The sequence below is a fragment of the Chrysochloris asiatica genome, unplaced genomic scaffold, assembly GCF_000296735.1.
Source record: "Chrysochloris asiatica unplaced genomic scaffold, ChrAsi1.0 scaffold00070, whole genome shotgun sequence".
In the NCBI taxonomy this organism is placed as follows: Eukaryota; Metazoa; Chordata; class Mammalia; order Afrosoricida; family Chrysochloridae; genus Chrysochloris; species Chrysochloris asiatica.
Genome location: NW_006408588.1, coordinates 16,362,980 through 16,379,091, shown reverse-complemented (window position 1 = coordinate 16,379,091; position 16,112 = coordinate 16,362,980). Strand labels below are relative to the sequence as shown.

The 16,112-nt window shown below is 43.5% G+C and overlaps 1 protein-coding gene across 1 annotated transcript in view; it reads left to right on the top strand.

The window, feature by feature from the left end:
- Nucleotides 1-11,125: 11,125 nt before the first annotated feature.
- Nucleotides 11,126-16,112, top strand: part of GPATCH2L (G patch domain containing 2-like) — an 89,877-nt gene continuing 84,890 nt past the window's right edge. The window contains exon 1 of the mRNA XM_006864782.1: nt 11,126-11,787. Within this exon, the coding sequence (XP_006864844.1) occupies nt 11,126-11,787 (662 nt within the window). The remainder of the gene's footprint in view (nt 11,788-16,112) is intronic.

Here is a 16,112-nt window from a genome sequence, read left to right as displayed (position 1 = left end):
GCAGAACAGCTGGTAGTTTTGAACAGCTGACTGTGAGATTAGCAGCCTGGTTGGTATTCAAAATACTGGTGGCATAGTTTCCTGCATCACAGTAACACACAAGCCACCACAGCATGACAAACTGACAAAAGCGCGATGGATATTTCTTTTAGGGAGATACAATTAAATCCATAATGGGAAGTGGGGTGCCTGGCAGGCAGCCAATATCATAATGTCCACTTTAGTAGCAGTGATAGGGAAAAGGAGGAGCTATAGATGAATATGGAGTCCTGGTGTGGAGTTGTGGGTTAATGTACTGGACTGCATAGTCGGTTTGAGCCAGAAGGTCAGTGGTTCAAGCTCACCAGAAACCCTATACAGGGTCACTATGGGTCGGAACCGACTCTATGGCACTTAACAACAACAAACATGGATGAATATAGCTTAGAGATCAAATGTATGAATTTTGGAAGATGTCCACTGTCACTCATCACTGAATCTTTCCAAGTGAAGAACCTTTCCTGGCTGGATCAGAGAGAGGTGTGGCTACAGAAGAAGGGTCAGAGAGATGAAACATCGCTGGATTTGAAGATGGAGACCAGGGCCACAAACCAAGGAATGTGGGAATCTTCAGATTGAAAGAGGCAAGGAAACTTGATTCTCCTCTGGAGCCTCCAGAAAGAACATGGCTTTGCCAACACTTTGAGTTTTAGCCCAGTGAGAACCAGGTCAAACTTCTGACCTATGAGATTGCAAGACAGTACATCTGGGGTGGTTTAAGCCATTACGTTTGTGGCCAATTGCCAAGGCAGCAAAGTGATTACTGAGAGTGGTAAATGAAATCGTGATTCTAACGTTTTCAGCAAGTTGCCTGGCTAGGAGATTTACATTGACTTTACCCAAGGAATTTGTTCTTTGTCAGTTAGCATAGTGGCTACAAATTGGGTTGCTAACCTCAAGGTCAGCTGTTCGAAACCACCAGCCATTCCATGGAGAAAGATGAGGCATTCTGCTCCCGTAAAGATTTACTGCTTTTAAACTCTGTACAGGGTCACTATGAGTTGGATCCGACTGCCCGGTACTTAACAACAACAACAACAACAAGAGACAAACATTTGAAAATCTTGGAATTTCCTCAGTGATTGAAATGTCTTTGGTGAGACCTCCAGACCACACCTGAGGACCACCTTATGCCATTAGCTGGCTTCAAGAGAGGTGGACTGATTTAATCAATTACGGCTCTGTAGTAGAGTCCTGTGTGTGGCACTGTGGATTAATGCGCTGGACTGCAAAGTTGGTTTGAACTGCAAGGTTGGTGGTTCAAGCTCACTAGCCGCTCCTTGGAAACTCTATACAGGGTCGCTATGAGTCAGAACCAACTTGACGGCACTTCACAAGAATGAGGCCCCATTCAAGGCTCTGGACCAGGAAGCTCCAAGGGTGATAGTGATGCAAGCAGGAGGCTACCACATCCCTTTCTAGAGCATGAAATTCTCCTAGACCATGCATCTGTTCCTTAGTAGTCTCTTTGTTATAATGTTAAGTGTCCCATCATAGCAACCTTGTATAGAGTTTCCGGGGATCTGCTGGTGGGTTTGAACTGCTGACCTTGTGATTAGCAGTTCTGTGCTGATCCTACAGTGCCACACCAGAACTCCTTTGCTATACTAAAACTGTAATAATAAATATAGCTGTTTGCATGAGTTTAATGGAGTCTTTCTGCACTCCCAGTATGGTGCTGTAGGATCAGCATTGGACTGCTAACCACAAGGTCGGCAGTTCAAACCCACCAGCTACTCCTCAGAAATCCTATACCATGTCGCTACAGGTCAGAATTGACTCAATGGCACTTGACAACAACAACAACAATGACTTTCTAGTGAATTATTGGATTCATGGGAGTAGCAGAAGATATCTAAGGAGCAAGACAGCATATGCCAAGCTTCTGGGACCTGCGGAGAGAGAGTGTTTGGGGGCTGGTGGTGTGAGCACAGGAAAATGGGTCAAGAAGCTGAGAGGTAGGCAGGGGCTAGATTTCATGTGGCTTTGGTGGTAAGTTTTGGTTTATTATAATTGTGGGGAATCAGTGACTCCACAGCAGAGCTTTTGTTTTTTTATCCATGTGGAGAGGAAAGAAGAAGGACACTCCATTGATTTCTTCCCACTTACAGCTGGGGAATTCCTGTCAACTACCAGTTTCACTCTAATGGTCAACTGAAGGAAACTTTTCTTGACTAGATTCTCTTCCTCTTCTCAATAGTTACTAATATTTTTGGAGCAGTAAATACATCATACTCATGATTTCATGTCATTATTTATACCCAAAAGTTAGATTGTTGTTGTTGTTAAGTGCTGGCGAGTCGGTTCCCACTCATAACGACCCTGTATAGGGTTTCTAAGGAGCATCTGGTGAGTTTGAACCGCCAACCTTGTGCTTCAAACTGACTTTGCAGTACAGTGCATTAACTCACAGTGCCACACCACGACTCCAAGAGATAGGTAAGTACTATAATTGTATCCAGAGTCGTGTTATGGTGCTGGGTAAGCACTGGACTGCTGACTGCAAGGTCAACAGTTCAAGCCCACCAGTCACTCCTTGGAAACCCTATACAGGGTTGCTATGAGTCAGAACTGACTTGACAGCACTTAACAACAACAACAATTATTGTATCATTATTTTACAGATCAGAAGCAAAGGATCAAAGAAGTGAAGTAGGTCTCCCTGGACATAGTTTGTAATCTGCTCAGTGACTTCTAGATCACAAACTTGATTGCCTTGTCCTTGGAAATACTCATCTCCAATTTCTCTTTTGGCCCTCTTTTTCTTAAGACATTCTCCTTTGACTTCTATATGCTGATTCATTCCAAATGTTCTTTTTGTCCCCCTTCTTTCCCACCCACTTTTTTCAGTGGCCCTACCCATGGCTTCAACTGTCACCAGAAGGTGCAGCTTTGGTTTGGTTTAATGTCTCTCTTAAGACTGATACAAGCAATTTCTGTGCCAGTGTTCAGTAAACAAATATTTATTTTTAAATCAACAGTAGTTATGGAACATCTGCATTCCCAGCACTGTCTGAAGCTCTTGTGAGAACATGATGAATAAAATGGGGTCTCTGGGACAATGGGATTATTTTCATCTTTGTCCTCACAAACTGTATCTCCAGAGCTTTGCACAGGACCGGACTAGAGGTGGTGTGCCTTTGACTCATAGTGACCTTGTATTGTTGCAGACCGTGTAAGACTAGTCAGAGGTTCGAGGCCCTCTAGGGCCGAGTGTAACAAATGAGGCCACTGGCAGTTAATGGCAAATTGCTTTCATATTAATATTCAGGTATATATATTAAATCAATACACTGGAGCCTTTGACAATCCATAGATAAATGTGATATTTTCCTAAAGCCGAGACTAAAGGTTGTAAGGTTAAGCCTTTCTCCAAAGGATTAACTAAAAATATCTTAGCTACTTCACAGTTCTTTGTTCCATAGACCAAGAACCCATCCTCCCTAATCCTTTTCCAGGTGCAGCCCATTCACCTGGGCATCTCGAGTCCTCCTGCAGACCTGGCTCAGGAAGCCAAAGCAGCAGGACTCCGCCCAAGCTTTTGTCTTTATCTCTCACCTTCCCTCAACTATGCTCAGGGGCTATAGATATGTTAATTGGGCCTGAGAAACCAAGTTGCTAGCCTGGGATTCGAACCAGCAAAGCACAATGTAAAGTTACCTGAATGTCTGGAAAAGTACTGATGTTAGCTGTACCTTGCCTGAGTCCCTCCCAGCTTGGTGTGAAGCTCCTCCCCTGAATAAAGCAGAGGCCCGAGCCTCCCCAGGTGTGCATTACTGGTTGGCAGGCATGGAGTAAAGATCAGTGCATTGCTGGTTGGGAGGCATGGAGTAAAGATGGCAGTGCATTTCTGGCTGGAAGGCATGCGGTAAAGATTGCAGGGCAGTGAGTTGCTGCCTGCAGAGGCCATGATGCCTGTACTCCCAAGCCTGCCCACCAGTCATGTATCCACCCTGGCTTTGGGGTGCCTCTTTGTCTCTCTCTTTCTCTCTTTCTGTGTATTCTTGATATATATGACTCGCCGTCAGGTATCCTCTCCTCATGAACCGAACCCCAATGTCGAGGCCGGTCCCTGACATTGTATAGGGCTTTCAGGACTGGAAATCTTTAACGAGTAGAAATGGGAGTGGCTGGTATACTTGAACTTGTGGCTTTGAGGTTAGTAGCACAGTTCGTAATCCATTATGCTACCCGGGCTCCTTAGGCATGTGGTATGCCAATTTGCTGAAGAATGACGTAGTTAGGGAGCAAATTTGCACCTAGTTATTTCTCATCCAAGGTTGAATGAAGAAAGTGCTGTATTAAAAATGCTGGCAAGTACTAATAGAGTCCAAAGGAGGAGTCAGAGAATGGGTAAGAAAGGGACAGTTTTCATGGAGGTGACATTGGCATTCCATCTTGAAAAGATCATGACTCCCAAGGGTATGCTACACACAGAAAGAAGTCTCTTGTGGCTCAAGCTTGCAGCAGGAAGGTAATGAAAAATGGATGAGGTGACGTGATCCACATCGTGTTTAAAGAGGCTCATTCTGTTGCCAGTGGAGAGAATGGCTTATCTGAGGGAAGAGATTGGGCTTGGGAAGACCAGTAAGGAAGCTGCTGCATCATCCAGAAAAGGGGATGCCTGCCTAGATGAGGCCAATCACAGTGAAACCAGAGGGAGGATGGATGCAAACATACTGTAGCAGCAGGATCCATGTTGTAGTTAAGTGCTGTTGAATCGGTTCTGACTCATAGTGACCATATATATATAGGGTTTCTGAGGGGTGGTTGGTGAGCTTGAACCGCTGACGTTGTGGTTCAAACAACTTTGCAGTCCAGCGCAAATTAATCCACAGCGTCACACCAGGACTCCAGTGGGATCCATGAGGTTGGACATTTAATGAGACTCAGGGGCTTAGGAGGGAGCAGGAACTAAAAATGACTTAGAAGCTTCTTTCTTGGTGGAGGTGATTTTTTTTCTTGACTAGCGAACACTGGTGTGGTACTGTGGGTTAATGTGTCAGACTGCAAAGTCATTTGAACTGCAAGGTTGGTGGTTCAAGCTCACCAGCTGCTCCTGGGAAACCCTATACAGGGTCACAATGGGTCAGAACCGACGTGACGGCACTTAACAACAACAACAAGTGAACACTGGAGAAGGGGCAGATTTTGTAGAAACTGGGGAAGAAACTAGACTTTGTTTTGATCTGTTAAATCAGGTGGAGTAAGCAAATGGAGAGTTCTCTAACAGATAGTTGAAAATCAAATCTGTATTGATTTCAAGAAATTTGGGAACTTTTAGTGCTGATGGAGGTAACTAACAATGCAGGAACTCCTGTGCTTGCTAGAAAGAACTTGAAGTGGAAAAGAGGATCAAGAGCTGTGGTTATCTGTTGGATGTTTACATCACTCTGTCCTATGTGAGTCACAAATTCAGTATGTCCAGAATGGAATCAATCACCTTCCCACCAAACTTGCTTTTCTTCTTGACGTCACTAGTTGGACACGTGGCACCAACCTTCCTGTTACTCACCTTGGCTTGAAACCACAGTCATCTTAGTCTCCTTCCTTAAACCTATTAACACAATAAGTTTCACCACATAACATTCTAAACATCCATAGAAATAACAGGTAGGAGATACGATCTTTAATAATGGAACAATTTTGGACATTGTATAGTATATCATTCTGGTCATGTTCCTATGTAAATACAATTATAATATCCTTTAAACATGAAAAGGATCAATCCCAATATTTTTAGAGTAAGCTTTTTTTTTAAAGTATAAGTTTACAAATCGGGCTGCTAACCTCAAGGTCGGCAGTTCAAAATTACCAGCTGTTCTGCCGGAGAAAGATGAGGCTTTCTGCTCCCGTAAAGATTTGCAGCCTTGGAAACCCTGTGCAGGGTCACTATGAGTCGGAACCGACTCCACGGTACTTAACAACAACAACAACATACAGAAATGTACACAATCATAAATCAATGACTTTTCATGTCATCAAATATTCTTCCTCCGCATCAATTTAAAAAACTGCAAGGTGTCCCATCTGAAAGATATATCCTAATTTACTTAACTAAATCTTCTTGTGGGATTTCTTGTTTCTAGTCTTAGCCCTTCCTCCACAACACTGCAGAGATGAATCTACTGGCATCTAACATTGTGGGCTCCTTTCCAATCTTTCCTTAAAATAAAATTCCTGGAAGCAGAATTTCTGAACCAAAAGGCATATGCTTTTTTTACTTTAAAATTTTTAGAATTGTTTTAGCTTTATAGAAAACTACAGATACTGCAGACAGTTCTAACAGCCCATGTTCAATTTCTCTTAGTATTAACACTTTACATTTTTGAAGCTCCTCATATTTGTCACCATTGATGAACCAATATGGATACATAATTATTAACTAAAGTCCATTATTTCTCCACGTATTTATTGAGTGCTTCCTATGTGTCAGGCACACAGATAGAAAATATTTAATCATGGGCTCTTGGATCCCAATCAGGAGCTCCTGAAAAAACATCATTGGGTCATCCTGGATAGAACACCACATAATTTTAATTCTCAGAAATAATTTCAGCAGTTTTGTTTTCCACCCATGTAACATGTCTCTCCATCTGTATCACCAATCATTGTTGACAGAAAAGCTCCTATGTACAAAAGGTAGTAGAAAATTCGCAGACAAATTTCCCACCTGGTGGGAAACGAGACAACGTATCCTAGGAATAATAGAAATAGAGAGTAGAAAGTGTTAACTGTATAAAAGGACCTGCACAGAAGAGGGAGAAATGACTACAGCAGTGGGTAAAGCCTGTTTTTTACTCACACTTCCTTAGTTTTTACCTACTGTACTTTTTTAAGTCTAAGATGCCATCCAGGTCACACATTTTTTAGTCATCATGTCTCCATAGGCTTCTCTAGGTTGTTTCACTCCCATTACATTATATCCATGCTGAATATCACTGGAAATTACTAATTTTTTGCTTCTTTTTATTTTGTGTCTGTGAAAGGAAATCACAATGTACAGTTCAATTTAAGAAATTAGGTTGCTGTTGTTAGGTGCTGTGGATAGGAGTCGGTAGACTCCTAGCGACCCTATATAGGGTTTCCAAGGAGCGGCTTGTGAGTTTAACACACTGCCATCCTTGCAGTTGGCAGTCCAGGGCTTATCCTACATAGCCATAGAAGTTGTGTTTACATTAATTACCTATATAAATAATTTACAGTGTTTCACAGGAAATGTCTCTTTCCCCCCACTTATTTATTCATCGATTATATATATATATATATAAAATCAGTATGGACTCCACTTTATTTCTTTTATATTTAGGGTTATAAATCTAATACAATCTTATTAACTTTTTGCTCGAGGCATGTGATAGATAACTTTAATGTTGAGTACGCTGCGGGTTAATGCCCTGCACTCAAGGTCGGTTTGAGCCAAAAGGTCAGCGGCTCACGCTCACCATCCGCTCCTTGGAAACGCTATATAGGGTTGCTATGATTCAGAATCAATTCGATGGCACTTAACAACAACAAACTTATTGCAAAGGCATCCTTGCCACAGGTTGTACCAACTCTTACAGTTAAGACTAAGATCCAATTTTCCCAACATTCTTTATTAAAGTAGGTCAGCAATTAAGGGCAAGGTCACTGCCATTCCTTTACGCCTATTTTCCAGATGCCTCCAAAAAAGATGCCAATTCTCAGGAAAAGAACCACTCTCCGCCCTCCCCAACTGCCGCCAGACCTTATCTCTTTTCCCTACACCCCGATTCCCCATAGCTCCGCCCCTAAAGGGGCGGAAGTGCTGCAAGTCAACTCCTCCTACTCTGTTCCGGCCCAGACCGGAAATGAGGTCAGAGAGGGAAACCCTGGCAGGGAGACTGGGCCCAAAAAGCGGCGGCGGGAGGAGGCGGCTGCTGTAACTGGTGAGGCGGAGGAGTGGGATGAGGTTGTCGGGGTTCAGGGGACCCGCTCCAGCGTGGATCAGGACTCCGGGTCGCCGTTAAGAGGCTAAGGTTGCTGTGGGGCCGGCGGGAGGGGCAATAGTGGTAAGGCCTTGCTTTTCAGGGCCATGGCCCCCATCCCGGGGAGTAAAGATAAGGCCGTCCCCGGGGCTACACAGTCCCTTCGTTTTCATTCAGCATTCTGTTCTTTTCGGGTCGGCTGTAGTGAAAGGGCTTGGTGCCCCGAGCCTTGGTCTCCTTACTCTTCGATGAGTCAGGGCGTGGATGAGAGTCCCCCGAAATACGCTTTCCTCTCCTATGTGGCCTTGTTGCTATCCCAGAGCAAGGAGGGAGTTCAGTCTCCCAAATTCGCCTTTTGTGAATCTCTAGTGAAAGCTAGCTTGTGACCCAGAAGGGTTGACCCCTGTCCCTGGTGAGCTCAGATGAGAAGTTGCGTCGTGCTTCCCCGCCTTCCCTTCAACTGTCTCTGCCTTACTGTCCACCAGCTTCCTGTTCTTTCTTGAATGGGACTTAGACTAACGTCTCTCTGGGGTGTGCCAGAACACGGGGGTCCGAGCTAGGATTCGGGGGGCTCCCTCAGAGCCTGCACCGAAACTGGAAGCCTGGGAGTCTAAGGGTTCTTTTTTGTCACTTACTGTTTGCATTGCAGCCTTTGGGGCAGGAAAGGGTTCTGAATAGGCATTCGTTTAGAAGTTGTGCGGTTAACTTCGTACCACGGTAAAGTTTGTACAGATCTGAGTTGTTTTTTTAAGTTGTAGTTCTTTACTGTTGTGTTGTGCACCATTTGGTTCCAACTCATAGTGACCCTGTGCAGAGTTTCCAAGATTGTAAATCCTTAGGGGAACAGGAAACCTCATCTTCTCCAACGGAGTGCCTTAGGGACTGAAACCAACAACACACCGATGCTTATCTTACAGAGCCACACCGGGAGTTCTTAGTTCTTTATTAGGGAAGATGATTTAAACATGCTGTTCCCACATGGTTAGTTTATTTGAATTTTAGAGACAGTTTCCAAAACTCCCATAATAGCATTTTAAAGCTGCTGTTTATTACTTAAGGGAATGAGGTCTTTTCTATGGGTGTGACTTTTGACACTGAGAAGTTTTGTTTCGGTGATAGTTTTGGAACTAGATGTCCTCATTGCTCTCACAGATGTGACCGATAAGCCAGCAGGCTGTTTTCCTGCCTTTTAATTCATTGGCATAGGGACAGCATGAAAATAGGTCTTAGAAAAAACCCTTTGCAAAATGTAAACTGCATGAACGGAAATATGGTCTCAGAGTGGAGCCACACAGGGCTTTAACCACTAATTATGGTCCTGAAATGGTTTGGGTCTAATGAGGGCCAAAGAAGTGATAATTTAATGTGTATTATGATCAGGAGTTGGAAACATTATGTTAGACGTTTCCTATTAAAAGGGAGTTTTGAAAATTGCTTATATACTACTTGCATTCCTTGGAGGTTTGAATGTGAAGTGTCTCCACAAATGTGATGGTTTGAGGAGAATGAGGAAAAAAATGGAACTTTCTGGAAAGCAGCCAGAAATCTTAGAGGCTCCACTCAAGGGTGGATTACCCAATAAGCAATGGGTAAGAATGGGTTTACTTAATCCTCTGGTAGCGTAGTGGTTACAAATCAGGCTGGGAGCCGCAAGGTCAGCAGTTCAAAACTACCAGCTGTTCCGCGGGAGAAAGATGAGGCTTTCTGCTCCGGTAAAGATTTACAGCCTTGGCAACCCTGTTCAGGGTTGCTATGAGTCAGAACTGACTCCATGGCACTTAACAACAACAACAACATAGAGAACTAGTAAAAAACATGTGAACTGTTCGCTACAGATTAGTAAGTTGTTGTTGTTAAGTACCGTGGAGTTGGTTCTGACTCATAGTGACACTGCACAGGGTTTTCCAGGCTGTAAATCTTTACGGGAGCAGAAAAGCCTTATTTTTCTCCCGCAGAACAGCTGGCAGTTTCAAAATGCTGACCTTGAGGTTAGCAGCCCAATTCGTAACCACTACGCTACCAGAGCTCCTTAGACTAGTAAGTAAACACAAGTAAGTCAGTGCTTACCTTTCTTATTCGACACTCTGTACCTGTCAAGGTTTATAAATATGAAAAGAGACTTTTATTCTGTAGGAAGGTGCTGGGGGTTGACAGTTGCCAACCATACCTGGAAGCAGAGTCATTGATGTGCTGCCAAAAAATGTGAAATTGAGTAAGCCCAAGTAAGCCCATGCTTACCTTGCTTATTGAGTAATCTAACTCTGGCTTCACCCCATATCTGCTAGTCTAGCCTCAGTAATTTCCTGTTCTTTGTGTGTGTGTGTGGTTAAAAAACGTAATTAGGCTGAGTATGTTATTTTGAAAGATGGGGGAAAAGAGCCTAAAAGTTGTTAATTGTTAAAATATTGTAATAGAAAAAAAGTGCACATGAAAAAAGCCCACACAGAAAAAAGTTCGTGTCCTCGTGTGCATTTATCATAGTGAGGTTTTTACTGTGTGGGCTTTTTTCGTGTTTTTCCCCTAAGTAAAGAAAGATATCTAACATAGTCTCTAGAGGCTAAATTTACTTGGTAGCTACTAGGTGGTAGTCCAGACCAGAACGGGTGCAACTGAGTCTCTTTGTTCCATTCTGAGTGCAAACCTGGGTCACTACCAGACTCTTGGATCACTAAAACTGCAGACAGTCTTCCTTAGAGTGTGTCACCTGATTGTTTTTCTGTCCCTTGCCACATGCCTTCTCACTAATGACCCAGACTACAGAACAGCAATCCTTCATTCATTCTCAATACCATGGCGAGATGGTACCCTAACTCTACCCTGGCTCTGAAGTTGTGTGGTGGTCTGCCCCTGTCTGATGAGATCGTTTCTGATCTGTTGGTTCTTATGATCACGTAATTCAGTTACCAGTCCCCTGGGGACTATCAGTCCCTGTGTTGACTTCAGGCACTATTTTTAGTGGCTTAGGGGAACATGGGTGATAGGGACAGAGTGAAAGTGTGCCAGCTATAAGGGGACTGTGTTATCTCTGCCCAGTGTGGACTCTGCAGTGCTACCTTTTATTTTATAGCATTATTCTAAATGGCCAGATTTGATTCAGGTTTTTCTTTCTTGAACTTCCTTTTGGCAGATGCGGCCTCATGGATGAACTGGTACATGACTTGGCCTCAGCCTTGGAACAGACATCTGAGCAGAATAAGCTGGGTGAGCTGTGGGAGGAGATGGCCTTGAGCCCCCGGCAGCAGAGGCGGCAGCTTCGCAAGCGGAGAGGCCGGAAGCGCCGCTCAGACTTCACTCACCTGGCTGAGCACACCTGCTGCTATAGTGAGGCATCGGAGTCCAGTCTGGATGAGGCCATTAAGGACTGTCGAGAAGTGGCTACTGTCACCAATTTTAGTGACTCCGATGACACCATGGTAGCCAAACGACACCCAGCTCTCAACACTGTTGTTAAGACTAAGCAACATTCCTGGCATGAATCCGACTCCTTTACTGAAAATGCACCCTGTCGACCACTCAGGCGCCGGCGGAAGGTGAAGCGAGTGACCTCCGAGGTTGCTGCCAGCCTTCAGCAGAAGCTCAAGGTGTCGGATTGGAGCTATGAGAGGGGCTGCAGGTTCAAGTCAGCTAAGAAGCAGCGTCTGTCACGCTGGAAGGAGAATACTCCCTGGACCTCCTCAGGCCACGGGCTCTGCGAGGCAGCAGAAAACAGGACTTTCCTAAGCAAAACAGGAAGGAAAGAAAGGATGGAGTGTGAAGCGGATGAACAAAAACAGGGCTCTGATGAGAACATGTCAGAATGGTGAGAGTCCCCTTACTGAGTCACAAGAATCTCCTGTTCGTTTTACCCAAAGTGCAAACCCATGGTTTTGATGAGCACAACTTTCTTTCAAAACCCACTCCTGTACTATTGATTTGGTAGCCTTCCTTTAACCAATCAGCTTGTTTGTCTCTAGACTTTTAAAGGACCATCCATGACTTTCTTTGCCTATGTCAAGAAGGCTATGCGTAATACAGTTTTAAATGTGTCCCTCAAATGTGTAACTGAGAATTTCATATTTAAACACAATTTGCTGCTATTTTCCATACGTAGTTCAAACCAGGGTCTCAGCAGAGGCTGGGTGTGTGTGTGTGAGAGAGAGAGACAGACTGACAGAGACAGAAGGGAGAAATATGCTGGCTTTATGCCTAGGCAAAACTTCTGGGTTTCTGTCTTTCTCCATGAATAATTCCTTTAGATACTTTGTGCTGTAATTCTGTTCCATGTGACAAAGAAGCTGACTGTATTGAGTTAATATTTTACAGCTGGCAGTCAAGATGTCAGAACCCATGGTGGGCTTTGAAAATAACAATACTGAGTCCCATTTTTGTTGTTAGGTGCCATTGAGTTGGTACCGACTCATAGGGACCCTACGCACAGCAGAACGAAACACTGCCTGATCCTGGGCCAGCCTCACTGTTCATGCCATACCAAAGTAGTCAAGCCTGAAAATCTCTCTATTGGCTTTAAGTGTCAGTGTCGCTTTTGGTATCTATTACATTATAGTCCTAGGAAGACTGATATTCAGTTGATGCTTCCATATTGTTATTAACACTGACCTCTATATCTTTCTCACGGAGGGTGCAATTGGTGTTTTCGATGGCACCATTCTTTGTGCTGAGGGATTTGTGCTTGCATTGCAGGATGGTTAGCATCTAGACATTGTTGTAGCCTCTCCCTCCATATTCATGAATGCTCTCTGGGTAGGCTGAGCTCTCCAGGTAAAGAAACATTGTATTCTCTTATTGTGAGTACAGTGAAGCCTGTGTTTTGCCAGGTCTTGCAAGTTTCCGGCCTTGACAGTGTAAATTCTCACCACTTTTTGTCCACTCTCTATTAGTGAAAAGTATTTGAGCCTTCCTTCTCTGGCAGGTTCCAACTTATACAGGTTTTACTGCGCAGGTAGCCCACAACGTACACCAGGTTCTGTTGTGAGTTGCTTCTGACATAAGTCGAACACCTTTGTGTTTTTTTCAAGTTTTCATGATTGCCTTTTATTGTCAGTATCTTTATAATTCATAACATTGAACATCTGCCAGTAGACATCTAAGAATGACTTCATCAGCAAATGATGCACTGCAGCAATAAGATTTTAGAAAACACACACAAAAAACCAGATGTTTGCAACCGCGCGGTTCCTTGTAACTCAAGTATGTCATAAGTTGATGAGAACTTATATTGTTGTTGTTGTTATATGTCGTGGTTCCGACTCATAGTGACCCTGCACAGGATTTCCGAGGCTGTAAATCTTTATGGGAGAAGAAAGCCTTATCTTGCTCCCGTGGAACAACTGGGAGTTTCCAACTGCTGACCCTGAATATAGCAGCCCGATTCGTAACCACTATGCTACCAGAGTCAAGATTTATTAAGTTAATATTATGACTCTGTGTTAGGGAAGGAGCTCTGGTAAAACTGGTTAAAACGCTCAGCCTAGAGTGAACGCGCCCATCGCTTTGGGGGAGAAAGGTGTTGCAGTCGGCTTCCATAAATGTTTACAGCCTTGGAAATCCTCTGGGGGGAACAGTTGTGCTCTGTCTTAGAGAGTCCCTATGAGTTGGAATTGACTTGATGCCCCTGCGTTAGTTTTTAGTGTCAGGCACTGTACTATTTATACTAACATAAGGGGTCCTGGTGTGGCGCTGTGGGCTAATGCATCAGGCTGCAGTAGTTTGAATTGCAAGGTTGGTGGTTCAAGCTCACCAGCTGTTCCTTGGAAACCCTACACAGGATCGCTGTGGGTTGGGATCGACTTGAGAGTACTTAACAACAACAACAGCATTCTTAATGAACGTTCACAACTTTGTTAAACTGGCCTTGCAGTATGGTAGGTGTCATTGTTTGTATTTTATAGAAGAGGAGACAGAGTGAGTGTTCAGATAATTGCCCAAGGTCACTCAGTGGTGAAACCGGTTCCAAAGCTCATACTTGCCCACCATGCTTTGCTGCCTTTGAAATTTGCCTTTTCTATGACCGTTTTTCTTTCTTGTCTTAACTTTCACAACTGCAGAACATATGACCTCTCTTAGCACTTTGGTTCTACTCAAGTTTGTCTTGAAAACAAAGACATAAATCTTAGGCACCCTGAGGTGAGTTTGTGCAGTTATAGGTAAAGCTGTGTCGCTCTGTGTGCCTGCCCCTGTCGTGGATGGTTTATAGCTCAGCTTTTTTATTTGTCTTACTAAACTTTATATATTCCAGCCTGCAAAAATATAGGTAGGCACATAATTTGGTTTTCCTAATTTTCCTCTAATACATATTCTAGTGCCTGTTTACCTAGTTTTTATATACAGCAAAACCTGTGAAAGCTGAAATCTGTCAGAGGGAACACTCAAATATTTTCCACTAAAATGAGCTATAGGAGCTCTGGTGGTGTAGTAGTTACGAGTGGGGCTGCTAACCTCATGGTCAGCGGTTCGAAACTACCAGCTGTTCTGTGGGACAAAGATGAGGCTTTCTGCTCCCGTAAAGATTTGGAAACCCTGTACAGGGTCGCTCTGAGTCGGAACCGACTCCACGGCACACAACCACCAAAGTGAGCTACAGAGAAATGGCATATCTACACCCTATCAGAGGTGGAAAACCTGTGAGACCCAGAAAAACCAGGCAGTCCTAGTGAGCCCAATTTCTCACAGATTTCACTGTATAATCCTGGATTCAACCTGTGTTTTTCCTTCATTATATGATTTTAAAGAAGAAAGATGCTTAGCCAACTTTGTATAGCTTTTCACAATTTTGAAACCGTCTTGAGACATTCAAGTTTATTTTTATATCCAGCATACATACATCAGAAATATGAATCTTCTTACTATTGAGAACTGGCTATTTTAAAAATAACTTTGGCATGCTAGCTTGTGTATCTTTCTTCCCCACTATTTCTTGTTAAATTGTGGCAATCGTGTGTGTGTGTGTGTGTGTGTCAGAGAGACTCTTTGTTTACTCCAAGATCACAGCCCAAGTATAGCTCCAAATGCAAGCCTGTATTCTAGCAGGGAGGCACTTCAGTCTTTATGTTTTTTTCTTATCCCGAACATATCAATTGCACACTGTAGTCAGGCTGTGACTGGATAAATTCTAGGTATCAAGGAGCCTGGGTGAATTGAAGTTGGCAGGAATCTGATGGTACTCTTACTCTTCAAAGGGAAGAGACCCCCTTCCACAGTTCAGACTGTCTCCCTCCTGTTCTGATTTCAGAGGTTTTTCAGTAATGTTAATTCCAAAGTCCTTATAGCTATAAAGAAATAATGGGTGGAGAAGCATCAGATGTTAGAATGAGAAAGTTATTTGTTGTTGTAAGTGCTGTCAAGTTGGTTCCTACTCACAGAGTTTCCGAGGAGCGACTGGTAAGCTTGAATTGCCAACCTTGCAGTTTAAACCGACCTTGCAGCCCATTGCATTAACCCACAGCACCATACCAGGAGTCTTTGTTATTGTTGTTGTTAAGTGCTGTGGAGTCAGTTCCGACCCCTAGTGTCCCTGCACAGGGTTTCCGAGGCTGTAAATCTTTATGGGAGCAGAAAGCCTCATCTTTCTCCTGCGGAACAGCTGGTAGTTTCAAACTGCTGACCTTGCGCTTCCCAGCCCGAATCGTAACCACTACACTACCAGAGCTCCTTAGGACTCTTTTTAGGAGTCATGAATTCCCTATGACTTGTGAAATTCACTGGTAGTTACAAACATAAGTTTCCCTCCTTCCCCTCTATTCATCCTGTGAGGAAAGAGAGGCCATTGTTACTCTTTGACGGCATGTTATGTTTCTTTTTCCTTGCAACAATACAGAAGAAAGAAAATCCTTTCATTTTCAAGCTGCTGTCTGTTATTAAGTGCTCCTTATAAATGTGGCTAGAATTAAAGTGTGTCCTGGTATGGTGCTGTTGGATAGGTCCTGGACTGCTAACCACAAGGTTGGAAGTTCAAACCCACCAGCCACTTCTTGGAAACCCTATACAGGGTCGTTATGAATCAGAACTGACTGCACTTAATAACACCAACAAAGTAGATAATGGCTTATGATTTGGATATTATACACATTGATTTAGACAAAAATTTCAACCTTTTCTTTCTGCCTTAAAATAATCCTCTCTGTTCTT